This window comes from Thamnophis sirtalis, unplaced genomic scaffold (genome assembly GCF_051295495.1).
Source record: "Thamnophis sirtalis isolate CommonGarterSnake01/CBP01778 unplaced genomic scaffold, rThaSir2_p1.2 scaffold_8, whole genome shotgun sequence".
Lineage (NCBI taxonomy): Eukaryota > Metazoa > Chordata > Lepidosauria > Squamata > Natricidae > Thamnophis > Thamnophis sirtalis.
In genome coordinates this window covers 6082113-6101099 of record NW_028261388.1, presented here as the reverse complement: position 1 = coordinate 6101099, position 18987 = coordinate 6082113, and the positions used below count along the sequence as shown (strand labels likewise).

General features: G+C 44.2%; 1 protein-coding gene across 1 annotated transcript in view; it reads right to left on the bottom strand.

Moving 5' to 3' along the window:
- Window positions 1–18476, bottom strand: part of LOC148044279 (uncharacterized) — a gene marked incomplete at its 3' end in the record, with an annotated part of 81205 nt that extends 62729 nt beyond the window's left edge. Inside the window, exons 1-2 of the mRNA XM_087722029.1 lie at window positions 18466–18476; window positions 14656–14954 (exon numbers count right to left, since the gene is read on the bottom strand). Of these exons, the coding sequence (XP_087578155.1) occupies window positions 14656–14954; window positions 18466–18476 (310 nt within the window). The remainder of the gene's footprint in view (window positions 1–14655; window positions 14955–18465) is intronic.
- Window positions 18477–18987: the final 511 nt, after the last annotated feature.

Sequence of the window (18987 nt, the reverse complement as noted above, 5' to 3'; positions counted from 1 at the left end):
GACAGAACCGAACCCTGCGGCACCCCATAGGTTAGGGGCCTCGGGGACGATCTCTCCCTCCCCACCAACACCGACTGCGACCTGTCCGAGAGGTAGGAGGAGAACCACTGTAAAACAGTGCCGCCCACCCCCACCTCCCGCAGTCGTCGCAGAAGGATACCATGGTCGATGGTATCGAAAGCCGCTGAGAGGTCAAGGAGAACCAGGATGGACGCATAGCCTCCATCTCTGGCTCTCCAGAGATCATCGGTCAATGCGACCAAAGCGGTTTCAGTGCTGTAACCGGGCCTGAAGCCAGACTGGAAGGGGTCAAGATAGTTAGCTTCCTCCAAGGTACGCTGAAGCTGTAAGGCCACCACCTTCTCAACAACCTTCCCCAGAAAGGGGAGGTTGGAGACTGGACGATAGTTGTTAAGAACTGCTGGATCCAAGGACGGTTTCTTCAGGAGGGGCCTCACCACCGCCGCCTTAAGTGCGGTGGGGAGGTGTCCCTCCCGAAGAGAGGCGGTGACAACCGCCTGGATCCAGCCTCGTGTCACCTCTCTGCTGTTGGCAGTCAGCCAAGAGGGACACGGGTCCAGTATACAGGTGGAGGAACTTACAGCTCGCATAGCCTTGTCCACATCCCCAGAGGCAACATCCTGAAACTCAACCCAGAGATGGTCTACCAAGTTATTCCCCTGTGTCCCGGCTGGATCTGCAGGGGTGGAGTCCAGTTCCGATCGAAACCGAGCAATTTTGTCCGCCAAGAACTGACTATATTCCTCAGCCCTTCCCTGTATGGGGTTCCCCGTCTCCCTCCTATTTAGGAGGGAGCGGGTTATCCCAAACAGGGCGGCTGGGCGAGACTCGGCGGACGCTACCAAGGAGGCAATGTGTGATCTTTTGGCAGTTCTCAGTGCCCAAATATACTCCTTGGTGCAGGCTGTCAACAATGCTCGGTTCGGTACGGACCTATCGGATCTCCACCGGTGCTCTAGGCGTCTCCTCCGGCGCTTTATCTCGCGGAGCTCCTCGGTGAACCAAGGGGGTCTCCGCGAGCCGCTGACCCGGAGGGGCCGTAGTGGCGCAATTCGGTCAAGAGACTCTGATGCCGCCGAGTGCCAGGCCGCAGCAATAGTCTCCGCCGAACTGTGGGCGAGAGCATCTGGAATGACCCCAAGCTCCGTCTGGAACCTAACAGGGTCCATCAGTCGCCTGGGGCGGAACCACCTGGTCGGTTCCTCCTCCCTACGGTGGGGGTTTGGCCTCCGGAAGTCTAGCCTCAGTAGGTAGTGGTCTGACCACGACAGGGGAATGGTCTCATTTCCCCTCAGACCAAGATCATAATTCCACTGCTCCGAGAGGAATACGAGGTCGAGTGTATGTCCCGCCAAGTGGGTAGGGCCTCGAATTACCTGGGTCAGGCCCATGGCTGTCATGGAGGCCATGAACTCCTGCGCTCCATCAGAGTGTTCGCCGAGCGAAGGCAAATTGAAGTCCCCCAGAACCATTAGTCTAGGGAACTCAATTGCTAGCTCGGCTATTGACTCGAGGAGCGCAGGGAGGGCCGCTGCAACGCAGTTGGGAGGCAGGTACGTTAGCAGCAAACCCGCTTGACCCTTGAGGTCCAACTTCACTAGCAGGGACTCACACCCGACAAGCTCCGGAGCAGGGATCCTACGAGGAGCTAAAGACTCCCGGACTACAATAGCCACACCGCCACCCCTTCCCTGGGCTCTCGGCTGATGAAGCACCTGAAACCCGTCTGGGCACAGCTCTACGAGGGGGACTCCTCCCTCCGTGCCCAGCCATGTTTCAGTAATACATGCCAGGTCTGCCCCCTCGTCTACAATCAAGTCCCGGACGAGGGGAGCCTTATGGATAACAGACCTGGCATTTAGCGACAGCAGCCTGAGACCAGGGTCCTGATCGCTCACGCCATCTGACCTTGGAGTGGGACTCATAGGGCCGGAAGGAGGGATCTCTGCAATATAGCGAACCCTCCTTCCCCTGTAATGGCCAGCCCTAAAGTCCCCGCCATATCTGCCTCTCCCTGTTATGACCGCAATGCTCCGACTCTCTCCCGTGGGCATAATTCCCCCAACCACCCCAATGGCCCCCGCATGTCCCGCCAGGTCCTCCGAATCAGGCATACTCAGGCACTCACACAGGCAGTCCCCACTAATGACCCATTGGAATCCCTATATCAAAACAACTTACTGTCAGTGTTCCAAGTCTCATGCAGAATTAAATCAGAGTCCAAGGCAAAATGATCCTTAAAGTTCCAATTTAATAAGTCAGACACCTTGGCACATCTGTGGAATCCCAATTCTGGAAGTTACCTAGGATTCCCACTCAGTTGAAAGTTCATGATCTTGTCCCCACACCCACAAATCCATCACATGATCCAATCTTCTTCTTCCACGCTGCATCTCCACCCAGCTGGTTCCGGTCAGGTGCAGAAGTGCGGAGGCAAAAGATGACCTTGAGCTTCTAGAAAGGAATGACAACAACACATTCCACCATTCTACTCCTTTCTATTCCCCCCTCCCAACTGCTACACTAATGAAACAGCATAATGAAATAAGAGAGAGTGTGGCAGGCCAAATATCCTAAAAGGGATATAACTGCAGGCCTGACACTTATTTCATGCACGGCCAGAACTGGAAAATAGCATTTAACACAGCACAGTACTTAAACAAAATGGTTGGGTTGAGATCTGCGTACGTGGGATTGATTGGGGTAGATTGCAGGGGTGACACCGAAATATAATTTTTATCATATTTTATCGATATCTTAAATTATTGTATTCTATTCCAATTTCATTTTAGACTGTATTTTATTCCATTTCCATTTGAAATTGTATTTTATTGGAATTCCATTTGAAATTGTATTTTAATCAAATTTCATTTTAAATTGCTTTTATCATATTTTAGTAATAATTTGTTTCTGGAACTTTGCACTTTGATATGGTCCAAGGGCTAATCAATAAACGTCAAGGTCAAACTAAGAATCTGTTATAGTGAATAGATGTAAAGACAATGTGTTTATCTGAACATGGATTCTTTGTATTTAGCACATATGTTTTTATTATTGTATTTTCTTTTGCCTACCGTATTTTTTGGTGTATAAGACGCACCAAGATTTTGAAGAGGTAAGTAAGAAAAAAAGTTTTTGTCCTCCCCAGCCCCCAGGAGCACTCTGCAGGTGTCAGCCTCTGCTTTGCTGCTGCTTCGGCTGTCATTGAAACGGGGAGGGGGGCATGGTATCTGGGAGGGGAATCATGAGGTGCTGGAGGAAGTTTCTAGACTGATCGGACCACCTTACTACGCATGTGGAGGAAGGGAGTTTCCCGCCAAGGCCAACTGTCCAGCATTCCATCCTTTTGAAGTTATCTCCCACTTGACAATTGGATGCATTATAATTGGACTGCGGGAGCAGGGCTTCAGGAGACCAAAAATGGCTGTATTCGGTGTATAAGACACACCAACATTGGTTGTTGGGATTGTTGGTTGGGGAATTCTGGGAGTTGGTTGGGAAATTCTGAGAGTTGGTTGGAGAGTTCTGGGAGTTGGTTATAGGTATAGGTATAATGCATTTGGATGCATTATAATTGGACTGCGGGAGCAGGGCTTCAGGAGACCAAAAATGGCTGTATTCGGTGTATAAGACGCACCAACATTGGTTGTTGGGATTGTTGGTTGGGGAATTCTGGGAGTTGGTTGGGAAATTCTGAGAGTTGGTTGGAGAGTTCTGGGAGTTGGTTATAGGTATAGGTATAATGCATTTGGATGCATTATAATTGGACTGCGGGAGCAGGGCTTCAGGAGACCAAAAATGGCTGTATTTGGTGTATAAGACGCACCAACATTGGTTGTTGGGGTTGTTGGTTGGGGAATTTCTGGGAGTTGGTTGAGGAATTCTGGGAGTTGGTTGGGGAATTCTGGGAGTTGAAGTCCGTGCATCTTAAAGTTGGCAAGATTGAGACTCTCTGTTTTAGAGCTTATCACCAGTTTTAGTTGTATTGCTATTCCTGGGCTATTTGAAAAAATCGTTGCTAAAAGTGCCTGAGCCATTTTTGTGGCCAGGTAGCTACAGCAATACTTTTAATTTTAGTTATTTTGTGAACTGCCCCATTAAAAAGTTATGGAAAGTCCTCACATCCATACCATCCGTTTTTCTGGCCTTCCGTTTCTGACCTCATGTATTTTTCATCTCCTGGCTGTCTTGAATTTTCTTTCTTTATTCCCCTTGAAGAATTTGTAATTTATCTTCCTTCTTAGCACTTTCTCTCCTTGCTTGAACATTTCCACATTCGGAAGGCTACTGGGAACATTAAAATTATGCTCTATATCTGGAGATCACCTCTTTGGAGGATGAACAGAAAGAATAATGATGATTTTGTTTTTACCTGTGTGCTCCTAAATTTTGCAGCTTTTTTTGGTGTCTGTAGTGATGGCCAAACCTGGCCCTAGGTTCTGTCTAATTTTAATTTTTATTTAATTTTTCATTTAAAAGAGAAAGAAACGTAAGTCAAATTACAAAATACAAAATCTTTCTGTTAGTTAGCGAATGCAATAATACTATAAAGTCCGAGTTGTGTGATCTTGACAATGTCCATTATTTAGGCTGTTAGTTTGAGCTCTGAGCTGGGCAATTTGATTGCAAACATTTCATCACCACTCGAGGAGACCTCGTCAGTGCATTTTGAGTTGTGCTCATCAGACAATACTTAAATACAGCCCAACAACAACAGCTAGCCAATCCGACAGTCTAAAATCAGTCCATGACTCAGAAATATCCAAACAACATTCAGAGTAATTTGCCTCTCATAAAAATGGTATTTAAAGACCTGACAGACAAGCACAACTCAAAACATACTGATGATGTCTCCTTGAACAGTAATGAAACATTTGCAGTCAAATTGCCAAGCTCAGAGCTCAAACCAACAGACTAACTGCCAACCTGAGCTACTAATATTCAAACACATTTCAATGTCCATTATTCCTTTCCTCTGCTATATTTTTTATTCTCACTGGTGTATGTTATTCCTCATTGTGTTGTGGCCTGTTGACCACTGCCCCCTGTGGCAACTGAATCAGAGGAGGCAGCGATGTGGGAGTCAGGGCCAGTATAAAGGCAATCTGAGAGCTCTGAGGGGGAAAGAGGGAATGGAGCTGTCAGAAATAGAGACAGAAGTGGAGCCTGGGCCATCCATCAGCTGTCAGATGGAGAGTCAACAGCCCCCAGGTCTGGGGCTGGCTGATGAGGAAGAGGATGAAAAGCTGGGTCCAGGGCCTGGCGCGTGGATGCACAGAAGGCAGAGGAGAGGAGAGCAGTGGAAATTTATGGGCTGGTCCTTGAGACAGAAGAGCCACCACTGCTAACAAAGCCCACCCTAGCTCTGGGAGAAAAGACAGGTGGCAGAGATGAATAGATGTGGCAGAAAACTATCTCCCTGTCAGACAGACTTATTAGCCTGCTTTGTGTGTGAGAGAGAGGGAGGGAGGGAGAGAGGGAGGGAGGGAGGGAGGGAGAGAGAGAGAGAGAGAGAGAGGTTTTTTGCTGGGGCTGCTCCTAATAAAGGAAATATTTAGTTAACTACAGAGAGTTTGTTGTGTTTGGGAGTCAGGTCAGAACACATTGCTTATTCATGTGGTACTACCTATCCGATTAAAGAATGAATGGGACAATGTCATAACATGAAGCGGTCAATTTTTTTGTCTGAGAGATAACATAATTGAGTGCAAACATGTCAGAGTTTGTTGCATAAATTCAAATCCAGAAGCGCACACAGATAACTGGTGCAGCAGAATTCATTCACTTCTTTCTATACCTAAGAATAGATGAATAAATGTACAATACCAACAGGTGGTTCTTCCAAGTAAAACACAACGCAAGAGAGTTACAGGCAAACCCAAGCGGTTAGTTTCATATCAGCAGACAAGACTGCTAGTTTACCTCTCAGAGCAGCAGGCGGCTTAAGTTTCTGTTTCAATTCTTTGCACAGACTCAGATCTGTTCAAGCTCCCATTGGCTGGCTTAGTTGCTATGCCTATTCATTGGCTGACCTTGTTCCCATGTCTCTCCCAGTCATGAATATTTTAATAAAACATAGCGAGGTCCAAATAAGGACATTGTTCAGTTCCTGTTGAAGGAATAGCTGTGTTTATGTTCCGTAAGCAAATAAACTTTTGAAACCTGACCTAAAGCCATCACTGGGGGGGGGGGGAATCTCTCTGAATGGGCCAAGTGATGTTTGAAGGGCCGTTTGTATCTCAGCTCAGCATTTAAGGAAAAAAAACTTCTGCATTTGTTTAGTTCAGCCAATGAGATATGAGCCGCCAATGTCTGCTCATTTTGCGGCACCTGAAAAACTAGGTCAGTGGCCAATTAAATGGTAATGGTAAATAATTATCCGTTCATCCATCTCACCGTTAAAGAAGTGGTTGAGATGTGCTCCGGATTTTTATAGAGAGAGATAATGGCTCCGCATGTAAAACCAGACACGATGAGATTCAATGGTAACGGTTTGCTCTCCTTGATAAAAACAGGGCCGCGAAAGTTCAATGATAGCTATTTGCAGCTATCCGGAAGGCTTTACGACTGTTCGAAGAGAAGAAAGGAGCAAAACTCTGCTCTAAATCCTTGTTTATCACTCCGTTTGATGGGGATTTTTGCCTTAGGTACCTGCAGCTGTTGTAAACTGGTCTCACCAGCAGTCGGCATAGGGCTGCCCCAGTGGTGAAATTCATTTTTTTTTTACTAATGGTTCTATGGGTGTGGCTTGGTTGGCATGGCTTGGTGGGCGTGGCAGGGGAAGGATACTGCAAAATCCCCATTCCCTCCCCACCCCAGGGGAAGGATACTGCAAAATCCCCATTCTCTCCCCACTCCAGGGGAAGGATACTGCAAAATCCTCATTCCCTCCATACTCCAGGGAAGTATATTGCAAAATCCCCATTCCCTCCCCACTCCAGGGGAAGGATACTGCAAAATCCCCATTCCCTCCATACTCCAGGGAAGGATATTGCAAAATCCCCATTCCCACCCCACTCCAGGGAAGGATATTGCAAAATCCCCATTCCCACCCCACTCCAGGGGAAGGATACTGCAAAATCTCCATTCCCACCCCACTCCAGTGAAGGATATTGCAAAATCCCCATTCCCACCCCACTCCAGGGAAAGGATACTGCAAAATCTCCATTCTCTCCATTCTCAGAAGTGGCATCTGCCAGTTCTCTGAACTACTCAAAATTTCCACTACTGGTTCTCCAAACTACTCAAAATTTCCACTACCAGTTCTTCAGAACCTGTCAGAACCTGCTGGATTTCACCCCTGGGCTAATCTATCTAGGTTGCAAAAATTCAGACCACCACTAGGTGTTAGTAAAGCAATATGGGAACCCTAAATTCCCTGTTGCCATCTAGTGACTATTCGGAGAACTGCCTCTCCTCTATTACATCCACCTAGGGATGTAAGGGAAGAAGGGAGGGAGGGTGGAAGGAATTGGTAGACAGAAAAGGGAGGGAGGGATGAAGATAAGAAGGGAGGGAGGGATGAGGGAGGGATGGAGGAAGATATAAAGGGAGAAAGGGATGGAGGGAGGGAAGGAAGGATGGGTAGACAGAAAAGGAAGGGAGGAAAATAGGAAGGAAGAAGGGGAGGGAAGGAAGGAAGGAGTGGGTAGACAGAAAAGGGAAGGAGGGAGGAAGATAGGAAGGGAAGGAGGGAGGAAGATAAGAAGGGAGAAAGCAAGGAAAGAAGGAAGGAAGGAAGGGAAGGAGGGAGGGAAGGAGGAAAATAGGAAGGGAGAAAGGAAGGAAGGGAAAGAGGGAGGGAAGGAGTTAGATAGGAAGGGAGAAAAGAAGGAAGGAAGGAAGGAAGGAAAGGGAAGGTGGGAGGAGGAGGAGAAGGAGAAAGAGGAAGAGGAGGAGGAGAAGCCTCAAAGGGAACATTTAGGAGTAATAGAGCTTAGGAAAATTACGGAGTGTCGAGCTGTAATTATTGGAGGAAGCGATGGTGCATTCCACGGGTATAAATTTGCACATATCTCTCCTGCGCCCGCTTTGCATAGATAACATTTTGCTACGCTCCAGACCCGACGCAACTCCAAGCGAAGCCGTCAATTTGATTACTTTAATTACGGCGATGTATTAATCAACTGCTGTTCCAAATTAAATGCATTTTATTTATGGAGGTGGATCTAAACGTATAAGCTGTGTTGTTGCTATTGTTGTTGCTAGGCTGCTAAAGGCACGCTGGGGGCCCACATGATGCATTTTGTTTATTTTGGTCCAAAAAGGAAGGACGGGAAGCAACAGCAGGACACCGGAACGTTTCTCCCCTTCCTTTGAAAAGGTTTTCTCCTTTTGCTCCCAACGTGTGCTCTGTGCATGTGCGAAGGAAAGCTAGAAGGGAGCAATCCGAGATTCACAATCTTTGAAGGCAAAAAACAAACGAACAAGCAGAGTGAAAGATAAAGAGGGTTTAGAGCAGAGGTGGGTTCCTGTTAGTTCAGCCGAGTAGGTAGTAACTCGACCTGCCACGCCCCCAAACCGTTTGAACCTACTCTGTGGGTGTGGCCTCCTTTGTGGGAGTGGCTTGCCACCCATGTGACCGGATGGGAGTGGCTTGCCACCCATGTGACCGGATATGAAGATGCCGACGACACTTGTCAGAACCACCTTAAATTACCTCACACACAGCACTGGCATGCATAAGAATAGGATGTAAACTTGTTTTTTAAAAGGCATCTTTGGTTTGCGTTAAAACAACTTTAACACACCACAAACTACCACAAACGCAGTAGTCATCCTTACCTTTCACAGAGGCACTGAGTTTTATAAATATGAGCATGATAATGTAGAATAATCATATCCAAGGACCAGTGGTGGGTTTCAAAAAAGTTTGGAACCTCTTCTGTAGGTGTGGCCTGCTTTCCGGGTCCACTGGTGGAACCTCTTCTCACCGGTTCGGTAGATTTGACGAACCGGTTCTGCCGAATAGGTGCGATCTGGTAGGAACTCACCTCTGCCCCTAATCCTTCTTTTCATCAAACTAGACATACGCAGTTCCTGCAACCGTTCATCATATGTTTCAGCCTCCAGTCCCCTAGTCATCTTTGTTGCTCTTCTCTGCACTCTTTCTAGAGTCTCCACATCCTTTTTTAAAAACATAATTTAACGTTAAATATAAAAGGTCAGCTTCTTATTGGAACAAGGGCATCTGATGAAAAATGGGAGAATATTACAGAAACGACCAAGAATTCTCTGCCCTCTTTCTAGAGTCTCAACATCTTTTTTTTTACATTGTGGCGACCACAACTGGATGCCAAGAGTGGCCTTACCAAGGCCTTATAAAGCGTCCTTATGTACGTGCTATCTAGTCTAAAGAGGATGTTTACGGATCCCACAATTGCTACTTCTAGCTATTTATTTAGAAAGCGTTGCATTCATGTTCTCCTTTTTTTTTTGGAATTCAGATCCCCGGGTGATCTGAACGATGAAGCGAAGAGAGGAAAAGATGCCAGATAGGGAAGGGGAAAAAAAAAACCTGTCTCCAAAATGGCAACAGATGGAATGGCCTCTCCCAATCCCCATCTGTGGCATTTCAAAGCCTCATGAATAAATCAGCATCATCACTCTGTGTTTAGCCCTCCCCCCCTTCCCCATTAGCTGCAATCGATTTTAAATGTACCAAACAATTCATCGACAGTGCAGTTAATAAAGAATGGGGTGGGTGGGTTTGAGAACCCCATGGAAAATGTACTGCGGAAGAAATCTTTGGCACTTTGTTTCTTAGCATACGGTCTCCAAACTCCTGGATATTGGTGGTCACTTTAAAAAAACAACAACAACAAACCGGATTTAAGTGTTCTGAGATCACCAATGGGAAATAGAATCATGCTTTTGTGAGACTGCTTATTACCGAAGGGGCAAGATCTGTTTTTCCCATGTAAACACCCACGACATACATTCTAGAGATGGGTTGCCAATTATTTTACTACCTACATGCACTTTTGTGTGCGGGGCTTCTGCGCATGTGGGTTGGTAGGTGGAGCCTCCCGCTGCTGTTACTACCAGTTTGGCCAATCCTACCTACATCCATCCATCTACTTTCTATCATCTCTTTCTCTCTCTCTCTCTATCAACCATCTATGCATCTATCTATCTATCTATCTATCTATCTATCTATCTATCTATCTATCTATCTATCTATCTATCTATCTATCATCTATCTATCCATCCCTCCCTCCCTCCCTCCCTCCCGCCCTCCATCCATCCATCCATCCATCCATCCATCCATCCATCCATCCATCCATCCATCCATCCATCCATCTATCATCTATCTATCTATCTATCTATCTATCTATCTATCTATCTATCTATCTATCTATCTATCTATCTATCTATCCACCTCTCTATCTACCTATCTATATCTCTACCCACCTACCCACCCCCCCACACACACACCCACCTACCTACCTACCTACCTACCTACCTACCTACCTACCTACCTACCTTCCTACCTACCTACCTACCTTTCTATCATCTCTCTCTCTAACATCTATCTAACTATCTATCTATCTATCTATCTATCTATCTATCTATCTATCTATCCCTCCCTCCCTCCCTCCCTCCCTCCCCCCTCCCTATCTATCTATCTATCTATCTATCTATCTATCTATCTATCTATCCATCCATCCCTCCCTCCCTCCCTCCCTCCCACTGTATCTATCTATCTATCTATCTATCTATCTATCTATCTATCTATCTATCTATCTATCTATCTATCTATTCTCTCTCCCTATCCATCCATCCATCCATCCATCCATCCATCCCTAATCTCTATCATCTCTATTTGTCTCTATGTATTTGCACATGCATAGATACAGATAAATGTACAGATAAACATAAATTGCTGTTTTACTGGGTTCAATAAAATTCAAAAATATTCAAAGATATTTAGATTCATATCTCTGTTGTGTTGCAGAATAAAAACAACAAACTCTCCCAATGCTTTGAACACATCCCCTTTCTTCTTATGGAAAGCCCACCCAGAAGTACTGATAGGCTCAAATGGAGAAAGATCTCATAGGTGGAGAAGGATGAAGCTGGTCCTTGGAAAAAGATGAATGATGGATTCTGGGGTGGGGGTGGATGAGAAAGATGGTTAAATTGTCCAGATTGTCTTGCAGGGGGAAAAATCCCCAAGCAGTTTGAGCCACCAGATGTCAGTACAGTTTAAGCAATAATACAATGAGATTTTGAATCTGAAGTATAAACAGAAATAAGAGGGAGGAAGGGAAGGAGGGAGGGAGGGAAGAGTGCATAGACAGAAGGGAGAAAGGGAGGGAGGGAGGAAGGAAGGAAGGGTAGAAGGCTGAATAGAAGAAGAGGGAAGGGAGGGGCGAGTGCAAAGACAGAAGGAAAGGAAGATAGGGAGAGAGGGAGGAAAGAAGAAAGGTGGATAGATGAATAGAAGAAGCGGGAGGGAGGAAGGAAGGAAGGGTAGATGGCTGGATAGAAAAAGAGGGAGGGAGGGAGGAAAGAGTGCATGGACAGAAGGAAAGTAAGAAAGGGAGGGAGGCAGGAAAGAAGGAAGGAGGATAGATGGCTAGAAGAAGATGGAGGGAGGGAGGGATGGTAAGTGGTTGAATAGAAAAAGAGGGAGGAAGGGAGGAGTGCATAAAAAGAAAAACAAGAAAGGAAGGGAGGAAAAATGGAAAAAGTGCATAGATTGATAGAAGAAGAGGAAGGAGGGAAAGAAGGAGTGGATAGATGGATGGAAGAAAAGGAAGGAAGAAGGAAGAAAGGAAGTCTTTATAACCGAATGATCAACCATTGATTTCTTCTGTGCCTCTGTCCCTCACTCTGCCTGGTTCTTGTCTCAGAAGGTGATCATGTGGCATCACCCAGGGGCCTCGGAATAACTAGGGTCATAGTAACTAGTGTGGTTGATGAAACCAGAGGCATGACGTAATTTACATGGCCATATCGTAGCATGCCTGTCACTATCCTTCAAGCAGCATCCTCGATCAGCTGAAGCTGCCTAGCGGTTTTTATTCATATTCATTATCCAGGGAGTTTCAAAAAAAATGATAAGACCAAATAGTGGAATGATGATGATGATGATGATGATGATGATGATGATGATGATGATGATAATCAGCAAATGTCACCTCTGTAATGAGAAAGATGAGACACTCGACCATTTGATCAGTGGGTGCAGCAAAATTTCACAAACTGACTGTCAGCACCTCTTCATTGGGTAATTAGGAAAGAAGACCACGAGACTCCATAGGTAGAAATCAAGTGTACTTTTACTAATTATAAATGACTAAAGGCATAGCGAAGCGAAGACTGATTATTTAGGCGCGAAAGCGATTGATATATAGAATAACCCATTCCCCACCCCTTGGCATCACAGTTACAGTCCAATCATAATTCTCCTAAGTGTCAGGTGTGAGATAACTTCAAAAGGCATCACTAAGATGGAATGTCGGTGCCATTAGCCTTGGCGGGAACCTCCTACGCATGCGTAGTCCGACAAGCAGCAGAGCTCCAGAATCTTCCTCCAGCACAATTAGTAAACCCCTCCCAAATACCATGCCCTCCCTCCCCGTTTCAATGGCAGCCAAAGCAGCAGCAAAGCAGAGGCTGACACTGACTACCTACAATGCCATGACCGCGTTGTATATCTACCAAGAGCAGAGGGTAGTTGAGGACTCCTACAAGTAAAACGGACTGTGGAAGAAGAAAAACACAGCTTGAATAATTACATCCAGAAAAGTGAAGAACCAATGATTAAGGAAGTAAATAAAGGAGGCCTTTTAAAGACAACTAAGTCAAAAGCTGAATATAAGAAAGAAGTAATTGAGAAGCGAGCTGAAAATTGGAAAAGCAAAGCTATGCATGGCCAATACTCGAAAAGTATTGAAGGCAAAGCTGACCAAAAGCTAACTTGGAACCTGGTTAAGATCAGGAGCACTGAAAAAAGAAACAGAAGGCTTTATTTTGGCAGCTCGAGAACAAGCCTTAGCCACAAACTGCATGAAGGCAAAAATTCAACATGTTACCACCAACAGCAAATGTCGCCTCTGTAATGAGAAAGATGAGAGAGTCGACCACTTGATCAGTGGGTGCAGCAAAATTTCACAACAACGCCATGACCGCGTTGTTAAGATCACTCACTGGAAATTGTGCCAAAAGTTTGGATTTGAGTACAGCAAAAACCACTGGGAACATCAGGTTCAGAAGGTTTTAGAGAATGAGAAAGTCAAGATCTTGTGGGACTTCAGAATCCAGACTGACAGGCACTTGGCCCACAACACACCTGACATAACATTAGTTGAAAAGAAAAAAGTATGGTTCATTGACATTGCAATACCTGGAGATGCACGAATTGAAGATAAACAGCAAGAAAAAAATCACAAAGTACCGGGACTTGCAAATTGAAGTTGAGTGACTGTGAAAAAAGAAATTGTGTGTTGTCTCGATTGTAATTGGAGCACTTGGAGCAATACCTAAAGGGCTACCTCGCTATTTGGAAATTTTAAATTTATCAAACTTGAACATTCTGATTCTACAAAAAAACACCCTACTTGGAACAGCTTATATTCTCCGATGTTATTTTAACAGTGCCTAGGTCTTTGGTTAGGACTTGAGCTGTTGAGCTACCAACCAGCCCCATAAGCTGTGAATCTCACCAAAGATTAACCAAATAATATTAATAAAAATAACAACAACAAGAACAACAACAAGAACAACAACAGAATGATTACAAAGCTAGACACGACCAAGTTGCTAAATTAATCCACTAGTCATTATGTAAAAAATATGATTTATCTGTATCCAGAAAGTCATGGGACCACAAAGTGGACAAAGTTACTGAAAATGAAAAGGTGAAGATCTTGTGGGACTTTCAAATACAGAAGGATTGTCATTTGGAACACAACACGCCAGATGTTACAGTTGTCGAAAACTGAAACATACAGTTTATTGATATCACTGTTCCTGGAGATGCCAGAGTCGAAGAAAAAGAACTAGAAAAAAATCATGAAATATCGTGACCTGGCCATCGAAACTACACGGCTATGGATGAAGCACGTAACAGGGATACCGATTGTCATCAGGGCACTTGGCACCATGTCCGAGAATTTTACAAGATACACCAAGAAATTGCAGCTTCCTGCAATAACACCAGCAGAACTGCAAAAAACTGCACTACTCGGAACATCTTATATTTTAAGAAGGTCCTTGGTTGATACCTAGGACGCTGGTAGCAAACCATATCAACGATTAGCACCAGTCACTGGTATTTGTGATGCGTTTTTGAATGTTCAGTTGACTGAGTTTCATGTTTAATGAATAAAGTATATAATAATCTTCATGAGCACCCTAGAAATCAGGATAGATCTTATTTATCTATTTATCCATCCATCCATCCATCCATCCATCCATTTCTTTGTTTATTTTGTATTTCTTTCTTTCTTTCTTTCTTTGTTTATTTATTTATTTATTAACAAACTTGTGCACTATCCAACCCTTCACTGATTTTGGATTTGGAGCTGTATCCAGAATAGGTAACCCATCAATGGAAATTCTATTCTGTCTTGAAAATGTATCTTCGGATACAGTCAGAACTGAAATGGGACCACAAGATAGATAGATAGATAGATAGATAGATAGATAGATAGATGGATGGATGGATGGATGGATGGATGGATGGATGGATGGATGGATGGATGGATAGATGGATAGATGGATAGATGGATAGATGGATAGATGGATAGATGGATAGATGGATAGATGATGGATAGATGATGGATAGATGATGGATAGATGATGGATAGATGGATAGATGGATAGATGATGGATAGATGGATAGATGGATAGATGGATAGATGGATAGATAGATAGAATGAATCAAAATCCACAACTGTGACTGTGAGAAGAACCTGGGAATCCTAGTGGACAACCATTGAAATAGGAGCCAGCCGTGTGCAGCAGCTGCCAAAAAAAGCCAACACAGTTCTAGGCTGCATCAACAGAGGGACAGAATCAATCACGTGAAATGTTAATTCCACTTTATAAGGCCTTGGTAAGGCCACACTTGAAATACGGCATCCAATTTTGGTCGCCACGATGTAGAAAAGATGTGGAGACTCTGGAAAGAGTGCAGAGAAGAGCAACAGAGGATTAGGGGACTGGAGACTAAAACCTATGAAGAACGGTTGCAGGAACTAGGTATGTCTAGTTTAATGCAAAGAAGGACTAGGGCGGACATGATAGCAGTCTTCCAATATCTCAGGGGCTGCCACAAAGAAGAGGGAGTCAAATTATTCTCCAAAGCACCTGAGGGTAAAACAAGAAGCAATGGGTGGAAACTAACCAAGGAGAGAAGCAACCAAGAACTAAGGAGAAATTTCCTGACAGCGAGGACAATGAATCGGTGGAAAGGTTTGCCTTCAGAAGTTGAGGGTGCTCCATTATTTGAGGTTTTTTAGAAGAGGTTGGACAGCCATTTGTCTGAAATCATACGGTCTCTTGCTTGAGCCGTTATTCTGTTATTCTGACTTCTCCCATATCCTCTAAATCACGATGGCTGTTTGTGGTCCCTGGAAAATATTCAACCACGTGTGCGCACAACCAGGGTTGCCCAATAAAATAGATTTCCTATTTCAAGGGGTCTTGAAACATGAAAAGGATATTATGGGAGATCTGGCTGCTATTTTTATTGCTTTCTTACCGTGTCTTAAAACGGAGGTGCCCTTCCATTAAAGATGGCAAGTCAACAGAAGAGAGACATGTTTTTGCTTTTCTTTATTTCTGTTAGTGAATTTTGAGAGAGAGAGAGAGAGAGAGAGAGAGAGAGAGAGAGAGAGAGAGAGAGAGAGAGAGAGAGAGAGAGAGAGAGAGAGAGAGAGAATTTTGTGTTACTAATTTCATTTGCTTGCAAACAGAGCCCAGAAAGAATGTGTATTTAGACACAATTACTTAACAGGGTTTCAACGGATTCATTTAGATGCAGACTAAAAGAAAATACAAATAATACGGTCATAGTAAGGAACGGCAAAGGAAAGTGTGGATTCCAAGCGGATGAGCTGCCTTCGAGAATTTCTTGGAAGATGTTTCGCTTCTCATCCAAGAAGCTTCTTTAGCTCTTGAAAGAAAAACCAGAAAGCCCAGTTGCTTTTTTTGGGGGAAAAAGGACTTTTGGAACAACCATACCCCGGATGACGGAGAATCTCCAAAGACATTAATAAGGGGAATAGTTCTACATAGGTAATAGAATTAGCAGTGCATTTAATATATCTAACTGCATTAACCCCGCCTCTTTGCTTCACCAATAATTTCAATGCTTGTACAGTTATAGAGACTAATTTGATTCTGAACTCAATAACGGCAGCAAGATTGTTGGTGGCACAGTACTGGAAGAAGGAAGAATTGCCTACTATTCAAGAATGGACGTTAAAAGTAACAAACTTAGCAGAGATGGCTAAAATATCAGCATATCTTAAGGACCATTCAGATGAGAAATACAAGTTGGAATGGAGAAGATGGATTGACTATATTCAAAACAAATATCGGACTAAGAAATTTCAGTTAGCTTATGAATGAATGAACAAGGAATGTTATAATTGACTTAAGGCTAGCTTAATAAAAGGGGAGTTAAAGTACAAGAGGAGGTAGGATGCTCAAGTTAGTTAGTCTATGTTAGTGTATGATTGTTAAATGTTTATACCCTGTATTTTGCTCTGGGAAGTTGGGGGGGAGGGAGGGTTGGAGCAGAGGTGGGTTCCTACCAGTTCGCACCTATTCGGTAGAACCGGTTCGTCAAATCTACCGGACCGGTTAGATGAGGCTCCACCAGTGGACCCGGAAAGCAGGCCACACCTACAGAAGAGGTTCCAAATTTTTTTGAAACCCACCACTGCTAAAGGGTTGGGAGTGCAAAGATCTTGTAACTTGACAGCTTTAAGACTTGCATGCTTCAGTGCCAGAGTTCCTGAGCCAACGTGACTGGAGGAGGAATTCTGGGAGTTGAAGTCCACAAGTCTTAAAGCTGTCAGGTTTGAAGACCCCTAGTTTTTTTTCCTAAAGGGTTAGGGGCGCAAGGGTCTTGTAACTTGACAGCTTTAAGACTTGCACCCTTCAATGCCAGAGTTTCTGAATAGCTACTTGGACCGACCTAAGTACTAATTCATAATTTCATATCCGGTCACATGGGCGGCAAGCCACTCCCATCCGGTCACATGGGCGGCAAGCCACTCCCACAAAGGAGGCCACACCCACAGAGTAGGTTCGAACAATTTTTTGAAACCCACCACTGGTTGGAGGGAGGGTAGGGTTGGGGTAGAAGGAGGGAAGGGGAAGGGGAAATATTTATAAAATTTGTTAAAACTCTTTAACTAAAAAATAATAATAATAATTTCAACGCTTTCACGTAACATGTGGCAGAGTTTCATTTCCCCCCCCTTCTGGCTGCTATTTCTCCGTTCTCTCCCCCGTCCCCTCACTGACAAGGAATCCACTTGAGGCTGCAAACCTGAGGACAATGTGAGCCCCTTTTTATCATTTGAGCCAGCCACAATTTGCCCTTCAGGCCTGCATTAATATTTCTCCCCGTGCACAGATAAGCAAAACGATTCCTGCCAGCAATATCGCAAAAAAAGATAAGTTGGTGGAGGGCCAAGGAAATTTCCGAGGCTCGTATCTGCCCAGATGAAAAAATAGAGGGTTGCAAACATTTCCTCGACTTATCTCGGGATTAAATGCTGCTCCGGTTTTTCCTTCTTTCTTTCTGTCTTTGATCACTGATGGACAGGAGCCTGAATGTGTATTCCAAAAGTCACTGAGGTTCCCTGGATGTGTCTCTTGGCATCCTCCTGGAGTCCTGCTTGATTTATTTTTTATGTCTTTATTTCCTCTTTTTTTTAAAAATAAATTTTTATTTTTATTTCTGCAGTTCAGCTGTTCAAATCTCACCGGCTCAGGGTTGACTCAGCCTTCCATCCTTCCGAGGTGGGTAAAATGAGGACCCGGATTGTTGTTGGGGGCAATATGCTGACTCTGTAAACCACTTAGAGAGGGCTGAAAGCCCTATGAAGAGGTATATAAGTCTAACTGCTATTGCTATTGCTATTATTAAAAGAACCAAAAAGAAAGACAAAAAAAAAAAAGCATCATCACGTACAGCATGTCGTTTGGTTACAAGCGTTTTTACATCCATATTCTCGAATAATATTTACCATCACAGATTTTTAGCAATAGCAATTAGACTTATATACCGCTTCATAGGGCTTTCAGCCCTCTCTAAGCGGTTTACAGAGTCAGCACGTCGCCCCCACAGTCTGGGTCCTCATTTCACCCACCTCGGAAGGATGGAAGGCTGAGTCAACCTTGAGCCGGTGAGATTAGAACCGCTGAACTGCAGATAACAGTCAGCTGAAGTGGCCTGCAGTACTGCACCCTAACCACTGCGCCATCTCGGCTCTCTACCATCTCTACCTCACTTTCATTGTACAGTATATGTTCAATTACAATTAGTATTATTTTTTTCCCAATAAATCATAATTCCCCTACATTCTTGATTGTCTATTTGATAACAGTATACCTTTATATAATCCCAATGTGAAAGAAAAAGAAAAAGAAAAATTACCAACCATTTATCTTTGTATATCACTATTTTCAATTATGCATAATTCCATCAATCAACTATCAGGTATGCTTATGTTCATTATTATCCTTGTACATCATACATTCAAGCAGAAATCTTATTCCTTCATTTTTCAATATTTTTCTTAACTGTAATTTCCATCGTTCACGACACTTGGCTAAAATAGGTCTGTCTGTCTGTCTGTCTGTCTGTCTGCCTGCCTGCCTGCCTGCCTGCCTGCCTGCCTGCCTGCCTGCCTCTCTGCAGAAATGTGAATAGGATCTCCCTCTCTATTTCTCCCTACTGCACCTGTTTATATCTGCAAATAGGGACCACATCTT